At 51.4% G+C, this 23,093-nt stretch overlaps 4 protein-coding genes across 7 annotated transcripts in view; 3 read left to right on the top strand and 1 right to left on the bottom strand.

Annotated features, from left to right (window-relative positions):
• Nucleotides 1-8,359, top strand: part of XPO5 (exportin 5) — a 44,689-nt gene extending 36,330 nt beyond the window's left edge. For both annotated transcript variants that reach the window (XM_016212756.2, XM_016212755.2), the window contains 11 exons: nt 415-511; nt 1,354-1,490; nt 2,630-2,727; nt 3,285-3,331; nt 3,783-3,880; nt 4,507-4,569; nt 5,399-5,481; nt 5,937-6,044; nt 6,168-6,305; nt 6,471-6,635; nt 7,052-8,359. In XM_016212756.2, the coding sequence (XP_016068242.1) occupies nt 415-511; nt 1,354-1,490; nt 2,630-2,727; nt 3,285-3,331; nt 3,783-3,880; nt 4,507-4,569; nt 5,399-5,481; nt 5,937-6,044; nt 6,168-6,305; nt 6,471-6,635; nt 7,052-7,189 (1,172 nt within the window). In that variant the 3' untranslated portion in view covers nt 7,190-8,359. The remainder of the gene's footprint in view (nt 1-414; nt 512-1,353; nt 1,491-2,629; nt 2,728-3,284; nt 3,332-3,782; nt 3,881-4,506; nt 4,570-5,398; nt 5,482-5,936; nt 6,045-6,167; nt 6,306-6,470; nt 6,636-7,051) is intronic.
• An 894-nt stretch (nt 8,360-9,253) lies between these two features.
• POLR1C (RNA polymerase I and III subunit C) lies at nt 9,254-13,359 on the bottom strand. Of its 2 annotated transcripts, XM_016212759.2 has the most exons (9): nt 13,291-13,359; nt 13,093-13,164; nt 11,314-11,421; nt 10,956-11,088; nt 10,550-10,669; nt 10,307-10,459; nt 9,994-10,143; nt 9,766-9,882; nt 9,256-9,620 (listed from the first exon to the last, which is right to left on the bottom strand). In XM_016212759.2, the coding sequence occupies exons 1-9, from the start codon at nt 13,357-13,359 to the stop codon at nt 9,502-9,504; spliced, it is 1,041 nt and encodes a 346-aa protein (XP_016068245.1). In that variant the 3' UTR covers nt 9,256-9,501. The 2 variants fall into 2 exon arrangements, with proteins under 2 accessions (XP_016068243.1, XP_016068245.1); XM_016212757.2 differs by having other exon boundaries at nt 9,254-9,620; nt 10,307-10,669; nt 13,291-13,337.
• A 168-nt stretch (nt 13,360-13,527) lies between these two features.
• On the top strand, nt 13,528-17,896 carry YIPF3 (Yip1 domain family member 3). 2 transcript variants are annotated; one of them, XM_016212858.2, is made up of 9 exons: nt 13,528-13,749; nt 14,350-14,547; nt 14,742-14,848; nt 16,122-16,167; nt 16,302-16,394; nt 16,551-16,682; nt 16,878-16,991; nt 17,191-17,314; nt 17,415-17,896. In XM_016212858.2, the coding sequence occupies exons 1-9, from the start codon at nt 13,669-13,671 to the stop codon at nt 17,561-17,563; spliced, it is 1,044 nt and encodes a 347-aa protein (XP_016068344.2). In that variant the 5' UTR covers nt 13,528-13,668; the 3' UTR covers nt 17,564-17,896. The 2 variants fall into 2 exon arrangements, with proteins under 2 accessions (XP_016068344.2, XP_016068345.2); XM_016212859.2 differs by lacking the exon at nt 13,528-13,749 and adding an exon at nt 13,836-13,856.
• A 2,022-nt stretch (nt 17,897-19,918) lies between these two features.
• LRRC73 (leucine rich repeat containing 73) lies at nt 19,919-22,603 on the top strand. Its single transcript, XM_016212832.2, has 6 exons — nt 19,919-20,205; nt 20,766-20,926; nt 21,267-21,389; nt 21,777-21,877; nt 22,021-22,243; nt 22,393-22,603. The coding sequence occupies exons 1-6, from the start codon at nt 19,934-19,936 to the stop codon at nt 22,461-22,463; spliced, it is 951 nt and encodes a 316-aa protein (XP_016068318.1). The 5' UTR covers nt 19,919-19,933; the 3' UTR covers nt 22,464-22,603.
• Nucleotides 22,604-23,093: the final 490 nt, after the last annotated feature.

Genomic DNA, 23,093 nt, shown 5'->3' with positions numbered 1-23,093 from the left:
ACAATTATACTGAGGTAAGTGGATTTCATTTTGATCTATTATACATCTTGGGCTTTGCATAAAATTTTGCTTGAAAAAGAGGTTTCACAACTTTAAAAGGGAGGCCCCACTTCCTTATGGAGAGATCATTTTGCGCTGTCATTGTATGTTTTGGTACAAGGCCCGTCTGGAGAAACCCAAGCAAAAGTTGGAGTATCCATGTCTAGTCTGAAGTCCTGGGTACTTAAATAGCTTTCACCTTTTCCTACCAAGGTAGTATAACTCTTGGCACCTCCAGCTGGTAGAAGACTTGGCCAGCTGCTTGGCATTTATAACACTCCTCACCCCCAAACCACATCTGCCTGCGGTTGCGTGCTGGTAAATCAAGACCCTGGGCAGCGAAGCAGCACGTACCTGACCTGTGTTTCTCTGTAGGATTACCTCAGCCTCTCTTGGAACTGAATGACTCTCCTGTTTACAAAACAGTCTTGGAAAGAATGCAGCGTTTCTTCTCCACCCTCTATGAAAACTGGTAATGAGCCAATGCAGCCTTCCCACATTCTCTTCCTAGACATGCTTGTATAGGAATGGCCATGGGTTGGACTTTTGATCTAGAATTAAAGTCAAGTAAGATGAGGCAAGAATTTGACAGGGAAGTAATGATTCTAGTGTCAAATGAAAATGAACTGTTTTCCTACATTTGCTTTTTTGTAATTGTCGTATGTGCCTCAGTCCTAGCCATGACTTGATATTTTATGCCCAAGTTTTCTGTTTTCGGTGCATAAAATAATGAGACCAAAGAAGACGACAGAGTGGTGGGGATGCATTTTCTCAGACACCTTACCAGCCAAAGCCTACTTTTTATGGGACACTGGGAGGTGGCTGGCCAGAGTTTGCTTTTTGGCCCTGGTTGTGGGATGGAGAGGTAAGTGGCCCTCCTGTGCACTGCCACACCCAGGACATTGGCCTCACTCACCCAGAGCTCGAATCAGCCAAGCTAACTAGAGATTCTCCATTGTAAATCCATATTACTTATGAAGTTATGAAGGCTACTGTTGATCTTGGGTACTAAAAGATACCAATAGCTGACTTTCAAAACATGCTGAATCTGTTATCAAGGGGTTTCCTTAAGAGTGGGAGGCGAAGGGGTGTTATTTTCACTTTTGATAAAAGATTTAAGTCCACATCTTTGAAGTATACTGAATAAGCTAAAGTTCTCTTAAGGAGTAAATACAATTGCTTTTCTAGTTGAGAAGTCTTATTGTAGACTAGAAGTCTCTGTACCAAAGATCCTTGGCACAGAGACTTCCCGGGGCAGTCAGGGCTGGCAGTAATAGATGTTGAATTTGTCATTGCCTATGATTTCCCTTTCAGTTTCCATATCCTGGGGAAGGCAGGCCCTTCCATGCAGCAGGACTTTTACACTGTGGAGCACCTGGCTACCCAGCTCCTCAGCTCAGCCTTCGTCAATTTGAACAATATTCCTGACTACCGACTCAGACCCATGCTTCATATCCTTTCAAAGTCCCTAGCTAACCCAGAAGATTGAATACAGGAACAGTTCTTAGGCACCAGAGGAGGCACAGCTGAGCGGCATGGAATAGATGGGAAAATATATCTGAGTGTTTAATGACTACGTTAAAAGGACAAGATTGTCAGGCTGGTGGCTCAGCTGGTTGAGCCTTGTCCCATTTACCAAAAAGGTTGCGGGTTCAGTTCCCAGTCGGGGCACATACCTAGGTTGCAGGTTTGATCCAGGTCAAGGTGGGTATGGGAGGCAACCAATCAATGTTTCTCTTGCACATCGATGTTTCTCTCTCTCTCCCCACTTCCCTCTGTCCTCTCTCTCCCGCTCTGAAATCAATAAAAATATCCTTAAGTGAGGATTTAAAGGGGGGGAAAAAGACAAGAAGATTGAAGTAAATAGCAGGAAAAACAGGAAGGCGGGCCAGGGGGCCTTGAAAGCTCTTGCTCTTAGGGGCAAATCCTTACCATCCCACTCAGCCCTCTTGTATATTCTGTAAGGTGCTCCTTCGATTGCTCTTTCATGCTTCGGTGTCACTTAGATTCTTTTTTTTTTGGTTAATCCTCCCAAGGATATTTTTTCCATTGATTTTTAGAGAGAGTGGGAGGGAAAGGGAGGGAGAAACATTGATTGGTTGCCTCTTGCACGTGCCCCAAACAAGGGTGAGGAGCAAACCCGCAACCCACGTACGTGCCCTTGACCGAACCCATGACCCTTCAGTGCGCTGGCTGAAGCTCTACCACTGAGCAACACCAGCCAGGGCAGGTCCTTTTCTTTTTGTTTAGTTAATCTTTATTCCATGAGTTATAAGGAGATTAGTAAAGGGGAGTTTATTACAAGGTGTCCCTCCTATTTTCTGCCCTGCTTTCAGACAACTCAGTGCCCATAACATGCAGCATGGAAGAAAGGACAGTGAAACTAAAAATATAATGGAAATGAGTATACATGCAGCTTAAGATTTTCAGAAAAGAGCTTGAAGATGAACACAGGATGTTCTTGGCATCTTGCAAGTCCTTTGTGGGTTGACTCTGCCCAAGAGTTCAACCTGTTGCCTGACAGATAAGGGGTGCTTTAGAATAAGGAGGGTGTACTCATGTGCTAGAACTTCTTAACCTGCTGTGCCATGGGTCTTTGTGAAGCCTCTGGTGCTCTTCTGTCCCCCAGAGCACTATGAAGCCCTGGTGTCTCCTATCCTTGGACCTCTTTTCACCTACCTCCACATGGTAAGAGATTGGTCAGGAAAGGGTAACAAAGTGGACTCTTAAGGTGCATGGCCTCTCATGAGTCTTGCAAGTCAAAAGCTCCTGAAAGTGTTGTTTCCTAGCCCTGTGCAACCATCTTCCCCTTGCTGCTTTGGATTGAGCAGTCCCCCAAGAACTAAACTGGTTTAACTGCCCACGAAGCACCTGCAGAGTCAGATTCTGCTCCTGACCTCTTGTTACTTGAGGAAAGGTGATCAGAGGAGTGTTTCCCCTGGTTCTGTTTCCCTGACTCGAGAATTAAGCAAGGGGACTGACTGGGTGAAAGAATGTGTCCAGAGTGACCCAGGAATTCTAAAATTGTTGATCCTTTCCAAGCAAACACATGTTCAATCTGCCCTCATTGTGGGTGTGGAAGGTTACAGAAACCATACCTGTTTTTTTAGACTTGTTGGCCTCCCAAGGCACTGCCTTTGATGCCTGCAGTCATCCTTGCCTAATTCTAATCATGAAGTAGACTTTAGATATTTATCTGTTCTAACCTTCTACCCAATACTAGCACTTCCTTTTTGTTTTCCCAGAGGCTTTCCCAAAAATGGCAGGTCATCAACCAGAGGAGCCTGCTGTGGTAAGGAACATCTCTTCTCCTTGGTGGATGAGCTGGAGCCAAGTTTGGGGTGGGAGAAGGTTGGAAGGGGGCAGGGGGTTTCCACTGTCCCAGGGCTAGAACAGCAGTGGGTCATGGTCATTCTCAGCCTAGATGAAGGCTGAGAAGGTGGCTTGCCTGTGACCATTCGGCAGACTCAGACTTTATAAGGGGCACCGTCAGCTGCCTTAGGAGAATGCTGAGACATCTTACCAACTTAGAATTCTGATCCAGGACCCTCTACGAACTGGATAGTCACAAGTCATAATGTCCCTCAATGGATCGTTGCTGTCCATTCCCAATATTTGCATGGAATGTAGACCAGGAGGAGGCAGGAGAAGGAGCTGGGCAGGAGGGTCTGGTTAGGGTCACTGCTTTTCTTGTCCTTCCCTTTTTGCACTCCCATGGAATTTGGCCCCCTGGTGTTCTGCAGTGGAGAAGATGAGACAGCAGATGAAAACCCAGAGTCTCAAGAGATGCTGGAGGAACAACTGGTGAGGATGTTAACTCGAGAAGTCATGGACCTAATCAGTAAGTGGCATGTGGGAACCAGGGGTAGTAGAGACGAATTTTTTAGGAGAAAAAATTGGTCACCCACCCAGCCGCAATAAGGCATGTTTGCAGCAATACTGACCTTTTGATGAGAAGTAATTAGGTAGAAACAAGGTAGTCCTTAAATCAACCTATGGACATTTTATGAATGGCAAACAGTTGTATTTGTTCATACTAAGGCCAAAATATGAGGAAATAGTCTAAAATAGCAGGAGGAATTTGGATTAATGGTAGGAATAACTTCCTAGCCTTGTCAAAATAGGGGGGAAATTTTAATTCTTGGACATGAAGGTGATTAATTTTCTTTCTCTTTTTGGTCATTTGTTGGAGATACAGAGTAGACCAAAGATTTATTAGATATCCTCTCCTGGTCACTTAGTCTCAGAGGATTCTGTAATTTCCCTCCAGTTAATTGAACTTGAAGAGGGATCAGAACACAGTCTGGTCAAATGCGTCTATTTCTGTTGGTGAAGCTGATGTTGTTCCTGGACAGTACCCCACTTTCCCCTCTCCTCACTTGCCCAGAGACAGTTTGGGATCTGTTGGCCTGAGGCAGCTGTTGTCTGGTGGTAGTAAAACCCAGTAACCCTGCCTTCTTGCTTTAGCGGTGTGCTGTGTTTCAAAGAAAGGTGCTGACCACAGTACTGCTCCCCCTGCGGATGGAGATGGTGAGTCTCTTGTGTGGCCCTCAGAGGTCTGTCCTTAGGCTCCTAAATATCGTCCCTTCTGTAGCCACGTCAGTCCCTGTAGAAACTGTTTCCCGAGCACTCTGATGTGGACGGGGTGTTGTGCATCTAGCTCTTGTCTCTGCTGGCCCTCCTGCTGTATTTCTCCACTGTACTCCCACCTCAGAGCCTTTGCACTGGCTGTTTCCTCTAGAATTTTTCCTCCCAACTATATAATTGGCCTGTTCCCTTGCTTCATTTGGGTCTCTGCTCAGATGTCACCTCTGATAGGTCTTCCATACCAGCTTATCAAAAATAGCAACCCAACCACGCTATATTCTGCTCTGCTCTGTTTTTCTTCAGGGCACTTATTTTTACCTGATGTTATGTGGTTTTTTGTTTGTTTATTTGATGACATTATTTTATTTATGTATTCATTTATTACTTGTCACCCTCACTAGAATGTCGACTCTCATCAGAAAGAGACTTTGTCCTATTCCTGTGATATCCCCAGTAACTAAATTAGTGTCTACAGTGGGTCCTCATATATTTGTTCAATGACGAAAGACCCTCACTATTTGCAGCTTTTTAAGTAACTGTCCAGAAAACCTCATTTCCAAGTTTCCCAAATGTAGAGCTAGGTGCATCTCTAGATCTGCCGTGGACAGCGGCTTCTCTACCCTTTCATGAGGCCTGGGGGCCATCCAGTGCTACTCAACCACCAGTCAGCCCAGGATACTCAACTCTCCTTTACTCTGTGGGCTCCTGTCAGGACAGGATAGACTTCTGTGTTCTGAAAGGCTGGAGTTTAACATTCTGCTCTCTGCTACAGATGAAGAGATGATGGCCACAGAGGTGACCCCCTCAGCCATGGCGGAGCTCACAGACCTGGGCAAGTGCCTAATGAAGCACGAGGTGGGTGCAGGGTGTGGGTGGTGTTTGTCTCTTTTCCCGCCATGGAGCCAGCTTCCACTCTTCTCTGATGCCTTCAGAAAAGTGGGGGGTACTACTCCTTTATGCAAGTTAAGTTCCTTATTCCTAAAACCCCAGAAAACAGTGTGGAAAGCTCAAGGCCGTGGTGTCTCCCCTATTGTGGGCAAAGGCTCTCAGAAAAACTCAGGCACATTGATGCCAGTCTCTCATGTTCAGCCTCCCAGGCCCGAGCTCTGTCTCCTTCCTGCACATAGGTTTCCTCTATATTGGTGTTTTTTTCTTCTTTTTGACCACCTGATTCACACAGAGTAAATAAGCTCGCTTCTCTCTCATCATTTTCCTGCATACCTACTATTAAAACCCCAGCCCCTAATGTAGAAGAATACTCGGAGAAAGTGCTTACCTTCCCATTGTAACTCTTCATGCTTTTCTGTTAGGACGTTTGTACGGCACTGTTAATTACAGCCTTCAATTCCCTGGCCTGGAAGGATACGCTGTCCTGCCAGAGGACAACTACACAGCTCTGCTGGCCTCTCCTCAAACAAGTATGGTTATTTGCCCCTTCTTGAAAGTTTGGGTCATAAGGATTGACTGAATCGTTTGGAAGAATTGGGGTGCTGGGGGCCTTCAGAGTCTCACTTTGGCCCTGAGCACAGCTGTCTCCCCAGGTGCTGTCAGGGACACTGCTCTCAGATGCTGTGACGTGGCTTTTCAGCAGCGTGCTGAAGGGCTTGCAGACGCACGGGCAGCATGACGGCTGCATGGCTTCCCTGGTGCACCTGGCTTTCCAGATCTACGAGGCGCTGGTGAGTGGGAGAGGGCGGCTGCGGCCTCACCCTTCACAGCCACTCCCACTCAGCTGGGCCTTATGCCAAGTTGCTAGTGCTGCTGACAAGTGGGTGTGGCAGGGAATGGGGAAAGTGGCAGAGCCCAAACCTACTCCATTGAGTGGGTTTACCCTCACTTCTCAGCGTCCCAGGTACCTGGAGATAAGAGCTGTTATGGAGCAGATCCCTGAAATACAGAAAGACTCTCTGGACCAGTTTGACTGCAAGCTTTTGAACCCCTCTCTGCAGAAAGCTGCTGACAAGCGCCGAAAGGACCAATTCAAACGCCTCATTGCTGGTTGCATTGGGGTAAGTCATGCTCCTTCCTCTGTGCTCCCAACCACTTCGTGGTCTTCTTAGACTGTGTGTTCAGGCAAACCAGAACCCAGCTGTAGTCATTGGCCATTATGGTGAGATGATCTTTTAAACAACCTACTATCACCTGGCCAGTGTGGCTCAGCAGTTGAGCATCGACCTGTGATTCAGGAGATCGCAGTTCAATTCCCAGTCAGGGCACATACCCAGGTTGCGGGCTCCATCCCCAGTGGGGGGCATGCAGGAGGCAGCCATCAATGACTCTCTCATCATTGATGTTTCTCTCTCTCCCTCTCCCTTCCTCTCTCTGAAATCAATAAAGACATACATACATACATACATACATACATAAAACAGAACAACTTACTCTCAGGGTCCAGCATTAGTTCTTTCTCATTTGTTTTCCACAGAAACCCTTGGGAGAGCAGTTCCGGAAAGAAGTTCATATTAAGAATCTTCCATCACTTTTCAAAAAAACAAAGCCAGTGTTGGAGACAGAGGTGCTGGACAACGAGGAGGGCGGCCTGGCTACCATCTTTGAACCCTGAATCAAGCTTTTGGGCATCCTTCCTTGGCCTTTATTGTCATCTCTTCGTCTCCTTCGTAGCTAGTCTCTAGGCCCCTCTCCACTGCCACCTCACCACCATCGTCAGCCTGGAGAGATCCAGGTCTGGAGCTGGAGAGTGGGCCCTGTGCAGGGCTAGAAGTAATTATACTAAAGTCCAAAAAGGGAGTTGGGGCTTTCACCATGCTGTCTAGACCTCCCAGGTATCTCCCATTCTACTTGGAGTTTTGGCTTTTCCAAGAGAGAAAAGCTAGAGCAGAGCAGCCCTTCTCCCCAAGCCCTCCCGCCCCATGCAGCGACACACCCGTGCAGAGCAGTAACTAGGGGTGCTATACCCAACACTGCAACTAGCCGACCTTGTGGCAAGGGCTTAGCCCTGAACGACTTGTGCCGAGAGTTTCTCCTGGACCACTGCAAGTCCCGCTTAGTCCCCACACTGCTGGGCTGGCAGGGAGCCTTCCCCATCCCCCAGTGGGATGTCTGGGTCAGGTGCTGAGTACTGAATTGAACTGGGCCAGTTCCCCGTTTTGAGCAAGAATCCGGTCAGCTGGTGGGATCCATGGTACAGGCTACTGCTAAGCTCTGGATGCGGTATCAGGTGTAGTACCTTCAGGGACCAGGGCTCCGTCAGCATCTGTAGTGCTAACATCCCCCTTAGAGCTCACACATGCCCTTCCATGAATGACCTCAATGTGGTTTCCCCAGCCCCAGGGTCCACTCAGGCACAAGAGCCACAGTACCCTATTTAGTGTCATGTGATGCCATTGGCATCTAAGGATAATCCAGACCAACTAGGCTACATCTGTGACAAGCAGCTAGCAAAGCCACTGGTCTCTTGTAGGACTAGCTGAGTCCAGGTGCCTTCAAAAATCTCATGGCCTTTCAGGTCCCTGATCACTTCTCTCATGGGCCATTTCCAAAAGAAAATATGCCTTCCTAATATGGGTCTCCAGTCCTGAAGATCACTGGATGGTCCTATAAGCATAGAATGCATGTATGCAGACCCTAGCCTTGAGGTCATTGCTGGCCATAGACAAGTTTAATCCATAGGGAAACTATATAGTGTGTGTCCAGGTGTTCTGCACAAAGGCAGGCCTGTCATCAATCCACCGATGAGGGTTTCAGTGAGGACTGAGTGTAGTAGTGTGGGCTGAAGCTGCAGCTTTAGCTGGTGCTGGCCCCCAGGCAGGAGAGGCTCTGGAAGAGGTGAAGCTGGGGAAACAGGACTTGGGGTCTGGTATAGTTGTTCTATGGCACAGACGTGCCCCACACCCTCTTCCGGGGGTGGTGCTCTGAGCTTGTCAGCTGTGCAGGCCTCTCAAAGCATTGTTCCCTCCAAACTGTTAGCTGTCTACTCCTCTGTAGTTGGGGCCGTGGAGGGCGTAGTTGTATTTATTGTGTTGTACTATTTTTAACATCTTGTGACTTCATGCTAGAAGTTTTCTATTGTTTATAGAACTTTTTTGTAGAAACATAACTCTAAAGCACATCTGCATGTCAGTAAAAATCTCAATTTCATACAGAAAGAGCCCCATCTCTTTTTCAAACTACTGGCATACTTCAGGGTCACTGTTCCCCTCATGAGTGGACAGAAAGAACTGACTGATGGACCTGCTCTGTCAAGCTTTCTGAAATAGTATGCCAGCTAGAAAAAGATTTCTATCGCTGACACACAGATGAGGCAGCCCATACCATTCTCAGTGCTGTCATTGGTGGCCACTGGACATGACCCTGAGGGACAGTCCAAAGGGAATTGCTGTTCTTCCTCGTGGTTCTTGATAGCAGTGTAATTTGACTGCAAGGGACCACCCTTTTTTCTATCAGCCATTTCCTCCAGTATCCAAAAGATAGGTTAAGTGGCATACAGTTTCTTTGTAGGTCTGACTGCTCCCAGAAAACACCTCAACTTGGCGTTTCTCATGAGGCTTCAGAGGGCCTTGGCCCTGACCTGCCATGACATCTGAGCCCAGTGTGCTAACTGCTAATGCCAAACTTGTTCTGACACGAGGCCCCAGATTTGTGGATCAAAACTGAAGAAGTGGTCTCAGACAAAACACTTTTTGTTTGGATGTGAATTTATTTACATGAAGGCCTTATAAAGGCATAAAAGGCACATTTTGCAACACATTTAACCAAATGTATTAACTGAAGTAAAACTGGAATTGTCCCAGAAAACTCAGGACACCTAGTCACACTGGGCTATCTACAGCAGTCCTGTGGCGGCAGGTCAGAACCCAAAATCTTCAGCTTGCCTCGGGAGCATCGAGCCCAGCCATGCCAGTAAGTCTGCAAGCCTCAGTCCATCTGAACTGCATCTAGTTCATCCAAGAACCTCCGGCACTTCCCCATCAGTACCTTGATGGCTTCACTCACCAGCACATCTGGTGGCAGTACCCCCGTTGACTCGACAGAGACTGGGAACCAAAGAGACATTTTAGCCCAGGCAGGGCTTGCAAAAGCTCCTGTAAAAGTTACTGCTAGATTTTACATCCGGACTCTGCAAGGAAGCTATAGCACCGAAGAGCTGCCCCCATCACCTCCTGCAAACTGGATACTCACAGATATAATGGTCCCGAACCCGAGCAAGCCGTACAACCTTCTTTAGCTTCTCATTGCGGAATACTTCCCTGCTGAAGGTATCTAGCCGGGGATTGGCAACTCTAGCCACCTTTTTACCTAATGAAAACGAACCATGTTATAAACAAGCCCAAAGCTTTCATTCTCTCTGCTACCTTCAAAGAAAATATACCTTAGGCCCTGACCTGAACAGCATCCCAAATACAATACCTTGGACTTCATGCACCTCAATAACACCAGGTGAGAAGCACCGGCTCAGCTCCTCAGCTGCCTCCCCTTCCACGGGCTCCAACAGTGTGATGTCTGGTAGAAGCCTATAGCTGGCCGTTGCCACAGGTGAAAATTTGGCATGATCTTTGCCTAGAGGGAAATCAGAGCCTGTGGGAAAACCCTTCTTGACATTCCCAAACTTTGGCCATTGGTTTTCTGCCTATCGGTGACAGCTGAGTCCCTTAGTGACACCTCACCCCACTGCATTTGAACTACCTTCCTCCCCAGCCAGGGCAGCCCACAGGGTTCTCACCAATGCCCTTGACACAGTGCATGAGTAGGTCAATCTCCTGGCCAGGCCGCAGCTGAGCAATGAGGATATCATCATGCACTGGTCGGATGGTGCCCTCCGGGAAGAGGTCCGCCTGGTTCCCTAGGGGAACCCATGTCATGTGCCTGGTGTACACTGGAGGAAGAAGCACATCAAGAGATATCAGTCCCCAAAAGTAGCACCCACCAAAAGGTCGGCCCTCTTTCTCACCTTCCCAACACTCACCTTTGTGGTTAACATAGAGTTCATTGGGATCAGAGGAATCTTTAGCAGCATGGGGGTTCCGAGTGCACCTGACTTGCAGCCGAAACTGCAGTGTGTCTATTTCGGTGCCTTCTTCATCTCCTGCACAAAGAAGTGGCAGCTCTTAAAGGACTAGTGCACATTTGAGTGCCAGGCACAATACTGAGTGCATTAAGTTTCTCATTTAATCCTCTTAACAAATTTAGTAAGGTAAGGGCAAGTGTTCTCACAGATAAGAACAATGACATACCAAAAGATTGGTAAACTGCCCAAGGTCATACAATATAGTCAATCCAGGATTTGAACATAGGCACTCAGATTCCAAAATCTACTCTACAGAAAAGAGCTGCTCCCTTTTACCCAAAATTTCATTTTCTCAAACCCTCACCTTGGTTCCGATATTCAAAAAGACGGGGATCAGCATGAATGGGAATGAGCCCCAAGCGATGAGCGAGGATCTCATCCTGGACAATGGATGTGTTGTTGTACACTAGGACCTTTTCCACAGCCATGGTTGGCACCTGCCCAACAAAAACAATCACTCATCTACCAACACCCTATAAACTCTCCATCTACTCCCTGCCTGCTGACAGAGATAGGGAGAGACCTCTTCCTAGAAGAACGCTTGATGAAAAAGTTATGAGCAGAAGAAATGCTTAGCAAATTTTCAGGAAAAATAAACCTTGAGAATTCTACAAGTGAGGTTTCCCGACATAGCTAACCCCTGCCACCATGCCCACCAATACCTCAGCTAACAGAATACGTCGAAAAGCGTTGGCAATGGCTGCGTCAATTCCCACCATGTCAAACTCCAATGTATTTTCATCCATGTGTACCACATCCACGCGGAAATTCTAAAGACAGGAAAAACACTAAATGAAGCTTGATGTTGGTATAGTTGATACCTCCCCTGGATATTCCCCTTAAGGTATTAACATTCTCATCCAAAACCTCCCTTTGCCCAAGATGTCCCTCTTTAGATGTTCCTTTCTCCCCTAATCCTTTATTAGTTTGTGTGGGGGTTTTTGGAATTTTTTATTTGGCCATTAAATTTCTTTAATAGTAAACTTTTTGCATATTCTTTTGATTCTATGATACATGATCTATATATTGCACTGTATGCCTACCACCCACTGTCCTCATCTTCATCACCATATATTTGGTCCCCTTTACCCTTTACTTCCCCTCCACTCCCCTTCCCTCTGGTAACTACCACACTGTTGTCTGTGTCTATCAGTTTGTTTTTCTTGTTTGTTCGTTTGTTGCTTTCAGTTTTATATCCCACAAGTCAAATCATGTGGTTCTTTTTCTGACTTATTTTGCTTAGCATAGTCTCAAGGCCCATCCTTGTCACAAATGGCCGTATTTCATCTTTTCTTATAGCTGAGTAGTACTCTATTGTATATAGGCACCACATCTTCATCCAGTCCTCTATCGAAGGACATTTCGGTTGTTTCCATGTCTCTGCTTTATGGCTTCCACCCAGACCATCCACAGAAGCTACTCTACTAGAGAACATACTTCCACACTGCTTATTCCAGTTGACACTGCCCAATCCGAATCTTGTTAGACTTTTTCTGTTGTATTTGACATTGTTGATAGGATCCCTTGATTTCTGAGCACCAGTCTTTTGGTTTTCTTCCTTCTCTGATTAATCCTTCTAAATTCACTATCTTCCACCTACTCCATAAACATTACTATTCCCAAGTTTTCCCTCCAGAGTGACAACCACACTAATAGTTTTAGCAACTATTTACTGACAACTCCCAAAATCATCTCACTTCTGATCTCAATTAAAAAATATATTCTACTAGCCTCACAGTCTTCTCCACAGGCAGGAAACTGAATGCATCATCAGTCCCCAAACCCATTTCTCATCAATAAATGATGCCCCCATGCATCACAGGAGTTCCCCAAGCTAGGTCATTTTGCACTCCCCCCTCACAACTCACATCAAAGCAATCACCAAACTTACCTTCTACCTCCTCTTTGCTCAATCACCTACAGTCCCTAAGACACACTTCAATCTTGCCTACCACTCATGCGGATCCAAATTATACTCTAGCAATAGTGAAATGCTTAGACATTCCCACAGCACAGCTCACACAAGCCTTTATAATTTAGCTTCTGTTCTCAGCTTCTGCTCATCGTTCTAGGCTCAATTCGGATGTCACCTCTTTCGGGAAATCTACCATACCTCTGCCCTCCTTTCCAGTCTAGATTAAGTGCCTCTGAGGGATGGGAAAACCACCACCCCAGCCCCGGACCCCATCCCCCGTCGTCCTTACAGCTATCAACCGCCTTCAGCACATTATACTGAAATGTTTACAAACTCTCTTCAACAAGACTGAACATATTGTTCGCAGAACAGGGTGGAAACCGTGTGTACACGGAGCGCCTAGCACTTTGCTCATTAAACGTTATATGAATGGAGCGAACCCCAAGGACAGCTTCTGAGGCGCAGACTGCTCAAATCACATGGTCCGATCCTCATACCCTCTCCAGACACCTCTAGTTCCACCAACCTTCTCGAAACGGTCCTGGTCCCAGGCATCATCATAGCCCGAATAGTTACCGGGGAAGTCGGTGGTATGAACCTAAAGCAAAGAGAGACGAGTCTGTTCGTGAAGCGGTAGCGAGGCAAAGCCCTTCCCCACTCCGACCCCAGCTCATCCCTGTTCCTCTCTCATTTCTCCTTCCGACCTCAAGGCCACAAAGCTTACATTGCGAACCCCGAACTCCCCTAGAACCACGCGGCTCCGCATTTCTTCCACCGCCTGGGCCGCCGCCATCTTCAACCCCTCCACGTGATTAAGGTAGCAACTGGCGCGTGCGTTCTAGTCGCCCTCCTCCGTCTCCGAGGCAACGCGTCACCGCCTGAAAGGTCAAATATCGCGAGACTCTACCCTGTTGACGTCCACGTCCCCAGCTTCCGGAAGTCAGTTTGAGCCAAACATCCGGGTTTCTCTTTTTCTGCGTTCTGGCTGATCCCACCTTTCTGTCGCCCCTGTATCTTTTCTTCTCCCAGGCCCACGGCTCTCCCACTCGCCCTCCACGCGCTGGAGTAGCGCGGGCTTCAACGACGGGAGCCCTCGAGGGACATGGCAACTTCGGCGGCGCCGACCGGCGGCTCCCGAAATGGGGCTGGCCCGGAATGGGGAGGGTTCGAAGAAAACATCCAGGTAATGGCCTCAAGGCTTCGGCTGCCAGCAGTCCCAGAAGTGACGTGGGGACTCTACCCCGGTGCCTAGAAGTCTGCTCCATCTGCAGCACTTTTCCTCTCCTTGGGGTAATCGTGCACACGAAAGTCAGTGGGACCAGTGCTGACCTGAAAGGGCTGGACTTGTACTCCAGCCAGAGGGCCTCGGGTCTCTGGCCCCACCCGCTTTCTGTCGGGACTAGTTAGGAGGTCGGTCGGGATCAGGCATGGCGGGGGCAGGGGGGTATTGCCCTGGCTAAAACTATACTGTATGCACAGCCTTGTTTTGGGGTTGGGAAAGACAACGAAAGTGGGCACTTTTGCAGCCCTTTGGAGCTTTGATAGGGAAGGCAGGAGAAAGACATGTGAGAGACCAGGAGTAGGTTTCCCAGGCTAGAAAAGACAGACAAACCACCAACGTTCTGAAAACAAAGCAAATGAGGGAAAGAGAGTGGCATGATCTATGGTGATTCCAAGCCATATCCCAGCAGTGGAAGAGCAAAGCCCCAAGCCCTGGGATGAACAGAGACTTAATGGATGGAGCAGAAAGGTCCTGCACACTTGGAATTTATTATCTTCATAGGGTGGAGGCTCAGCTGTGATTGACATGGAGAACATGGATGATACTTCGGGCTCCAGCTTTGAGGATATGGGTGAGCTGCATCAGCGCCTTCGCGAGGAAGAAGTAGATGCTGATGCAGCCGCTGCTGAAGAGGAGGATGGGGAATTCCTGGGCATGAAGGGCTTTAAGGGACAGCTGGGCCGGCAGGTGGCTGACCAGGTAAGCAAGACTGGATCCCTGGCAGGTGGAAAAGTATACCTAGGAGGCCCCAGGTTCCGGAGTTGATGTTGGTGAAGGTCCATCCCTGATTCTCCAGTTAGAACCATGTAGAAATCCAACAGAATTAGCAAGAGGGCTCAGAACCAACAGTCTCACAATACCCACTTGTCCCATCCTTGTCTTCCTTACTTCAGATGTGGCAGGCTGGGAAGAGACAGGCCTCTAAGGCCTTCAGCTTGTATGCCAACATCGACATCCTGAGACCCTACTTTGATGTGGAGCCAGCCCAGGTGCGAAGCAGGTGAGGATCCTACTGACAGAAGCTGCCCTCCTCACATATAAACTACGGCCAGAGACCAAGCCCTTAGACTCCCCTCTTCTTGACACCACCAGCCGTCATCATTATATCTGTACTCCAGCCTCACCATTCCTCTTCCAGTCCCGGAATAGGACATGGTGATACTACACCACCTTCCTCTTCTTTTCCGTCTAGTATACTGCTCATCTTCCCTCAAAACCTAGCTCAGATGTTGCTTCCTTTGTTTTGTGTTCCTCAGCCCCACCCCCAGTGTGCCCTTCCTGGTGCTCCAGTAGAGCTCTGTGCTTTTCTCTAACAGAGAACACTCCAGCATCGCTGTACTTTCTTATGCTTGAGTCTATCTCTCCAGAGACCACCTCAAAAGCAGGCTCTGTTTTGTTTTTATTCCCAGCACCAGAACAGTCTCTGAACCAGAATATCAGTATGTAGATGCTGAGTGACTTTTCAAGAAGTGGAATTACTCTTGGTTTAGTTCTTTGTTGATCCTTTAATTTAACCAATACTTGCCAAATACCCGTACACTCAGCAAGTACTTATTAAGCTTTTGCTCTGCACAGTCTACTAGTTGTGTCTGAGTTAGTGGTGAAAGAGATGGGAGCCTTGCCCTTGAGTGCCGTTATAGTACAGCACTCAATTTGCTAAGAAGGGACACATGGGGAACATCTGACCCAGAGTAGGCTGGAGGGTGGGACAGGGTGAGTTTCCCAGAGGGAGTAAAATCTAGTCAAATTCCAAGGTATTATTAGGAGCTAGCCACTTAAGAAGAGAATAGGGACTTGTATTCCTTCTGCCTGGAATTTTCATACCACTTCAGGTATATTTCAAGAAAATGCTCAGCAGTGCCTGGAGGAGTGATAAGCAGAAAGAGGCAGGATGCACACTGGTTCCCTCAAGTACCTCCTTTCCTTCTAAACCTTTCCCAGGGTTTCACCATCACAGTTCGGAATTGTGGGCATTCTCTGCTGAGGGGGCAGGTCAAATCGGTAAATTGTCAAGCCCTCTCCCAAGGCCCAGCTGGGCCCCCTGAATTCTCCATGTTGCTGCTGCATCAGTCAGCACAGCATCAGAGCGTTGTCCTTCCTGGAAGCATTTCTAGGGGCAACGAAGTGATTTCCTCATTCCCTGTCTGTCTTTACTACCCTCTTCTCCCTTTACCATCTAGCATGTTCTCTGGAGTTAGAGAGATGATAAGATTCAGGCCCTCCAGAACCTCGTAAGTGCTGCCTCTGCTCTCATGTCTCCTCTCCTCTCCCAGGCTCCTGGAGTCCATGATCCCTGTCAAGATGGTCAGCTTCCCCCAGGTGAATAGAGGGGAGCATGACTGGAAGAGCCAGGGGAGGCTGTAGGGCAAAGGGTGGGTCACCAGGCAAAGTCTGGGAAGGAATAAACAAGAGCCACTGTACCCTCCGGCCTGAGTGAGTTGGTATATTGACAGAAAATCGCTGGTGAGCTCTATGGACCTCTCATGCTGGTCTTCACGCTGGTTGCCATCCTCCTCCATGGGATGAAGACATCTGACACCATTATCGTAAGCAGGACAGAGGACTTTGGGGGGTGGCTGAACTGAGTTGAAAGCTGCCCAAGGAGGAGACGGTGGAGTGAGTTAGAAGCAGCCCTGAGGACTGCCCTGGGTGAGGCTGAGACCAGAGGCCTCCCAGGACTAAGTAAAGCCTTCACCCCACAGCGGGAGGGCACCCTGATGGGCACAGCCATTGGCACCTGCTTTGGCTACTGGCTGGGCGTCTCATCCTTCATTTACTTCCTCGCCTACCTGTGCAATGCCCAGATCACCATGCTTCAGATGCTGGCACTGTTGGTAAGGAGTCCAGCATGGTGGATGGTGGTGGGCAAGGGTGACCTTACAGCAGCCAGGGCTTGGTCTGCATGTGTCCTGGGGCCCCAGGGCCTGGAATGGGGTAAGCTGGCTGGTGGACCGTTTAATTTCTCAGGGTCCCTGTGAGATTTCAGCCAGCCCAGCCTGAGAGGTTTTCCTCTCCATCCTCCTTCCTAGGGCTATGGCCTCTTTGGGCACTGCATTGTCCTTCTCGTCACCTACAACATCCACCTCCATGCCCTCTTCTACTTCTTTTGGCTGCTGGTCGGGGGGCTGTCCACCCTGCGCATGGTAAGCTGGGCAGGAGCTTTTCAGGGGTGGGCTGTCCTCCTGGGGAGCTGGGGAAAGCAGCCCAGAGCTTGGGCCGAACCTCACAAAAGGCTGAGTTGGGGGGAAGAGCCTGAAGATGTTTCTGCTCTGGGGAGGAGTGTCTTCTCCACACTGCTCACTTTGGAGCCACACCCTCTGAGCTGTATTCCTGTGGTCCTAGGTGGCAGTGTTGGTGTCACGGACTGTGGGCCCCACACAGCGGCTGCTCCTCTGTGGCACCCTAGCTGCCCTGCACATGCTCTTCCTACTCTATTTGCATTTTGCCTACCACAAAGTGGTGGAGGGTAAGTGACAAGAGGCCTGGGTGCGGGGGAAGGGAAGGACAGCTGCCTAGGACAAGGTCCAGCTGACTAACTTGCTCACCTTCCATCCCTTTCCTTCCAGGGATCCTAGACACATTGGAGGGCCCCAACATCCCACCCATGCAGAGGGTCCCCAGAGACATCCCCGCTGCACTCCCTGCTGCTAGGCTTTCAGCCACCATGCTCAACACTACAGTTAAGGCTGTCGAGGTGGCCCTGCAGTCACACTGACCCTACCTGAAATCCTTGGCCAGCCCCCTTGAACCGTGCTGGAGAGTGGAGGAAGATTAAAGGACAGAACTGAATACATGTGTCTCTGATGCGGTCTGCAGCTGCCAGAAAGCTGTAGCTGCTTAAGCACCTCCTTCGACTCCTGTGGGGGCTTCTGAAGAGCACAAGGCCAGGAACCCCTGGCCAGGACTGCAGGGCTCTGCAGCCAGTGCAGAAAGTGGGTCAGCGCCTCTGAGGCCCTCCAACCACCTGTTCTTTCCTTCCTCTTTATTTCTTCCACATTGTCTTGTTAAGTATAGACTTGGTAATTAAAATATTGATTGAAGTCTGGAACTGCAGCTACCCTTCCAGTGGTCCTCCCTACTTCCTGTATACTTTCCTGTTCTGTCAGTGGTGCTAATGTCATATGTTCCCTTATTTATATCCTCAGGATATAAGGTGGGACAGGCAGGATGAAGGTAGGACAGTCCAGACTACATTGAAGGCAGTGACTGAATATGGAACCTGTCCCTGAATGCAGAGGACACTTGACCCATGGAGCAGCAAGGAGGCCTGACACCCAAGAACCACAAGTCTGGTGGAGCAGTGCACCCAGCTTGAGTCTGGGCACAGCTGCACTCTTAGGACACCAATGGGGCAATGACAATTGGACAAAAACTTCCAGACTCTACCCCATGTCATTATAAGACCCTTATATACCTGGGCCATTGTGTAGGGATAATTTCCCATGACAGCTCACATTTGAAGCCAACCTTGGCTTTGCCCAGGTTATGCTGGGGCCAGAGGAACAAAGCTCTACCAGGAGTTGTGTCTGTCCTTCCTCCTCAAGAGTGCTGGTTACTCTTAAAAACCACCACCACCCAAGCATAGCACCATCCACTTCACCACCTATTTAATCTGATCCATTGGTTAACGGGGAATAGAATTTTTTGCCTCTCTTCACTCATTTTTTAAAAAAAAATTACCCTAGTAAATCTAGGTTAGCAGCTTTCCTTCCTAATAAAGGGACTACGAAAGATGTGCCCTTCATTGCCCGAGGCCGCCCGCCATCACCCTTGGACAAAATTCCAACATCACTGCCTACACCTGCAGCGTGTCCTTCCTGAAAGCTCCAGCCCACTTTCCGCGGCCCCGCCATCACTCCAGGTCGCTGATGCTGGCGCCCCGTTTATTTTGGGTACCCCAGTCTCCCAGGTACTCAGCCTCAGTATCAGCAGTACCCTAGGCACCTGGGGAAGGGGCGGCACCGGCACCCTGCATCTACCTGCGGCTCACCTGCCCCGGGAACCCTTTGGGGTTCCCCTGTGCCTGGTAGCCCGGGCCGCCTCTGCCCCGCCAGGCCCCTGGGGCCGCCGCCGCGAAGCCGCCATCTTGGCGGGGGACACGCGGGGAAGTCCTCGGGGCTGGAACCTCCTGCACACAGCGCCCCCCCCCCGTCGCGGGGGCGGGGCGAGGCCGGGATTAGGGGGCCTTGGGGACGTCCAAACAGGACAGGGGGGCGTGCCTGGGGTCCGGACGCAGGCACCGAGGGCCTGGCCCTTAGGCTCGGGAAACGCCGGGGGAGTGGGCACGCCCCCGTTCACAGCCTCAACACCGTCTCCGCGCCGCGCGCCCCCATTCCCTCCACACCCCGTGGGTCGCAGGCCTCCGCCAGGATACCGACTTTCTACCTGTCGTCGGGCCCCACCCCCAGGGAAGGCGCGTCCCCACGGCTCCTGAACCGGCCGGTGCGCGCAAACCTCCCGGGCTCGCGTGGCTTGGGGCGGGCGAGGGGCGGGGCGAGCGGCGGTGACGCGGCCGTTGCCATAGGAACTCGCCGCCCGCTCCGGCGCAGGAGCTGAGGACCGAGCTGCCTGCCCGCCTGCCTGCTGCCCGCCAGCCGGCTTCGGGCTCTCCCTCCGGCCGCGGTAGGGGAGCCGGGCTGGAGGAGGGGAGCGGACGGGTGCGGGCTCCGAGCGGGGACCCGTCCCGCGCGCCCCAAGCCCAGGCTCCTTAGCCGCCGCCGCAACCGCGAGAGACGAGGACAAGCTCGAAGCAGCGCCCCGCCGGCCGCCGATCGCGCCCCGGCCCACAGTCCAGACACGGACGGCACGGTCCGCCCCGGTACCAGCGCCACGCGGTCTCAGCCGGGCGGCCGGCCTCGGCGCCTCCGCCACGCCGGCGGGCTCCGGTCGGGGCCCCGGCGCTCTTCGTCGCCTCCGTCGCCTCCGCCGCCGCCTCCGCCGCCGCCAGCGCCGCTGCCGCCGCCTCTGCGCCCGCTCCGGCCACGACCCCAGCCCGGGCCCCGACCGGAGCCCGGACCCCGCCCGCGGCCCTGCCAACCTCGCCCGCGGCCTGGGGCCGGGCCCCGGAGGCCCAGCCGTAGGCACGATGCTGCCCAGCTCCATCCAGATTTCCGGGGAGCCGCTGTCAGGCGCCGAGGTGCGGGACATCTGCCGCGGCCTGCGCGACAACGCCGTGCGCCTGCTCTCTCTGCGCGGCTGCCGCCTCTGCGACCGCGACTTCGGTCGCATCTGCCGGGCCCTGGCCGGAGCCACGTCCCTGGCGCAGCTCAACCTTAACCTGGGCGTCGTGTCCAGCCCCAGCCGCATCAAGCAGCTTGCGGAGGCGCTGCGGACCAACCGCTCCATCCAGTCCCTCTTGTGAGTGCGCTTCCTCCCAAGGGGTCCCTTCTCGAACTCCCTGCCACCTCCTCTTCCTCCACCCTCCTTTCCTCTGTCCTGCCCTTACACGCACCCCGCATCCCTCCGCCCATGCCTCTGCAACACCCTGCCGGCACATCCTTCCCGCTGGGCTCTGCCCCACCCCAAAGGAGACAGGATACAGCCCTTCCTGATAGGGCGCGTGCACCTCTCGCCTAATCACCCGCCTTGGCTTCTGGTGGCAGTTCCTCAGTTCCCAAAAGGAACACTGCCCAGGGGACTAGACTCCTGCCCCTCCATTCTGCCTACTGAGGAACCCTAACCCACCATCCACCCCCTTCTCTGTGCTCTGTCCTGGGTCCCAGTCTCTGCACCAGAAAGGAAAACGAATTTCCCTTCTACCTGTATTCCTTTAGAATCTAGAATTTTCTTTCTCCCTTCCCAAGGCCTCTCTTCAGTGCTGTGACTGAGTACCCTCCTCACCTCTAGGGCTCACCCCTTTTCCCTACAGGTAGGGCCGAGGACTGTGGTAACCTCTGCTCTCTGGTCTCACCCCCCAGCCTGCATGGGAGCCCCCTGACAGATGCGGGGTTGGCCTTGCTGAACCCAGCCCTGGCCCTCCACCCTGCCCTTGTGGCTCTGGACCTGGGGGACTGCATGCTGGGTGATGAAGCCATCAACCTCATCTGTGGCCTCCTCCCCCCAGACGGGGCCAAGTCTGGTGAGCAGGGCCCTGCTAAGGGCATGGGCTAGTGTAACCTTGATGAAAAGCTAAATGCAGAGGGCAGGGGTCATGGCCCAGAGCTGAGGGCTCTGACACTGTGGGTGAGAACGTGTTTTAAAACCTCTCAGGAAGGAGGATTAGGGGTTGAGCAGGATGGAGAATCTGGAATCCAGTTCTGGTGGGCGGGGAAGGCAGGGTCTCTAATGGCACTGGAGTTCTGTAGTGGGAGTGGGGCAACTCCCAGCCACTAGGGAGGACACCCCAGAAATCTAGGGCAGGATAAGAGCTTAAAGAAGGCCTGACCTCCATCCTGGCTTCTCCTTATGATGTTGCCCAGGTTTGAAGGAGTTAACGCTGAGTGCCAACCCTGGCATCACCCCTAAGGGCTGGAGCCGCCTCGCCATTGCTGTGGCCCACAGCTCCCAGGTCCGCGTCCTCAATTTGGACTACAACCCCCTGGGTGAGGCTCAAGAAAACCTCCTTAGATTCTCACTACCCCACCCCCATCCAAGAACCTGGGACCATCAGTTGCCATGGTAACCCCCACACAGGGGAGGGGAGATGGAGGGGCTCTGAGAGGTAATAGAGGAGACTCCTGTGTGCAGGACTAGATAGATGACCAACAGGTAGATCAAAACATCCATCACCACTCCTGCCTTGCTTCATGCATTCACTCACCAATCACAATGCTCTCCTCCTGGCCATCTACCAATTGTCAGCGTTTCCTGGCCTGGGGTGGGATCTAAGGTTGTTAGGGCAGTGGGGAGGCTGTGTGGGAGGAAGGGTTAGCAGGCCTGTTCATGAATGCAGGTGAGTACATGTGTGTGCACGTGTGCTGTTTCCCCAGGTGACCATGTGGCAGGGATGCTGGCTGTAGCTGTGGCCTCCAGTCGCACCTTAGAGGTCCTAGACTTGGAGAGCACAGGGCTCACCAACCAGTCGGCTCAGGTAAGATATCTTCATGCTTGGGGAAGGCCGGGGGTCGGGGTGGAAGTGAGCCAGGGTGTCTGCGGACATTCAGGGGTGGCAGGTTGGAGTCAGGGAAGCACATTGACTGAGTTTACCCTTTTCCACACTCTTTCCTACCCCAGACCCTGCTGGACATGGTAGAAAACTACCCTACGGCTTTGCGGAGCCTGGTGTTGGCTGAGAACAGCATTAGCCCAGAGCTGCAGCAGCAGATCTGTGACCTCCTTTCTGAGGGAGAGGAGGAGGAGGAGGTGGCAGGAGGGCCTGATAACACCCAGGAACGAGAGAGGGGGCGGGAGCCTGCTGCCCACCAGAGGGGAAGCAGCTCCTGGATGTGCCCCAGTGGTAAGAGCCCTGTGGGTTGATTGGAGCCAGGTCTGAAGAGGCTTGGGACCTGGGAGGATGGGTGTGAGAAATCTACACTTTTTTTTTCCTATTTGTAGTGCCTATTGCAGGAACAAATTGTTGTCTGAACACCCCTCTGCCTTCCACAGATCCCAGCTCTCAGATGGTGCTAATGACGTCAGGACTAGGGGACAGTCTGTTGGCTGAGACCGAAATGTGACTCTCCACTTTGGCTTCTGCACATCATTACATTTGTCTGTCCCCAGCACCTAGCCCGATACCAGGATCAGGCCTGGGGCTTGGGAGGGAGGGGGGTTGCCTGGGGCTCTGACAGCTCGTGGCAGTGTGATGGGAGGGTCTGGAAGCTGTGAATGAGCAACAGCCTTGGGGGCACTTGAACCCAAAGTAGTGGCTCTGCACCTGCTGGCAGCTCTGGCTGCAGCCCGCTGGCTCGGAAGAGATTTTATGAACTTTACAACCTGGCGTGTGGCTGTGGTCACTGGGGTCTGGCAGTAGGGGAGAAAACGGAGGTACCACTAAGCACCACTAGGGGGCAGTGCCATCCCACAGCCAAAGCGTCCTCTGGCCCCAAATGTATCAAACCCCTCTGGCTCAGGCCTCCAGCTTCTAGGACCTACCATCCTGAGGTGACACCTTACACAGGCCCTATAAGGATATAACTAAGGTACACAGCTTACCTCCAGAGCTGGGCTGGACTCTACCTCAAGGGGAGACTCGGGGGCCCCATCAAGTTCCCTTAAGGTGCATCCTCTCCCACTGCCTGATGCTCTGAGCGCAGGGAAGGCCAGGCAGAGTGGAGCAAGGGAGAATCACTAGCAAAGAGTAGGAC

The sequence above is a fragment of the Miniopterus natalensis genome, chromosome 5 (assembly GCF_054644295.1).
Source record: "Miniopterus natalensis isolate mMinNat1 chromosome 5, mMinNat1.hap1, whole genome shotgun sequence".
In the NCBI taxonomy this organism is placed as follows: Eukaryota; Metazoa; Chordata; class Mammalia; order Chiroptera; family Miniopteridae; genus Miniopterus; species Miniopterus natalensis.
This window is presented reverse-complemented; position numbering and strand designations above follow the sequence as displayed.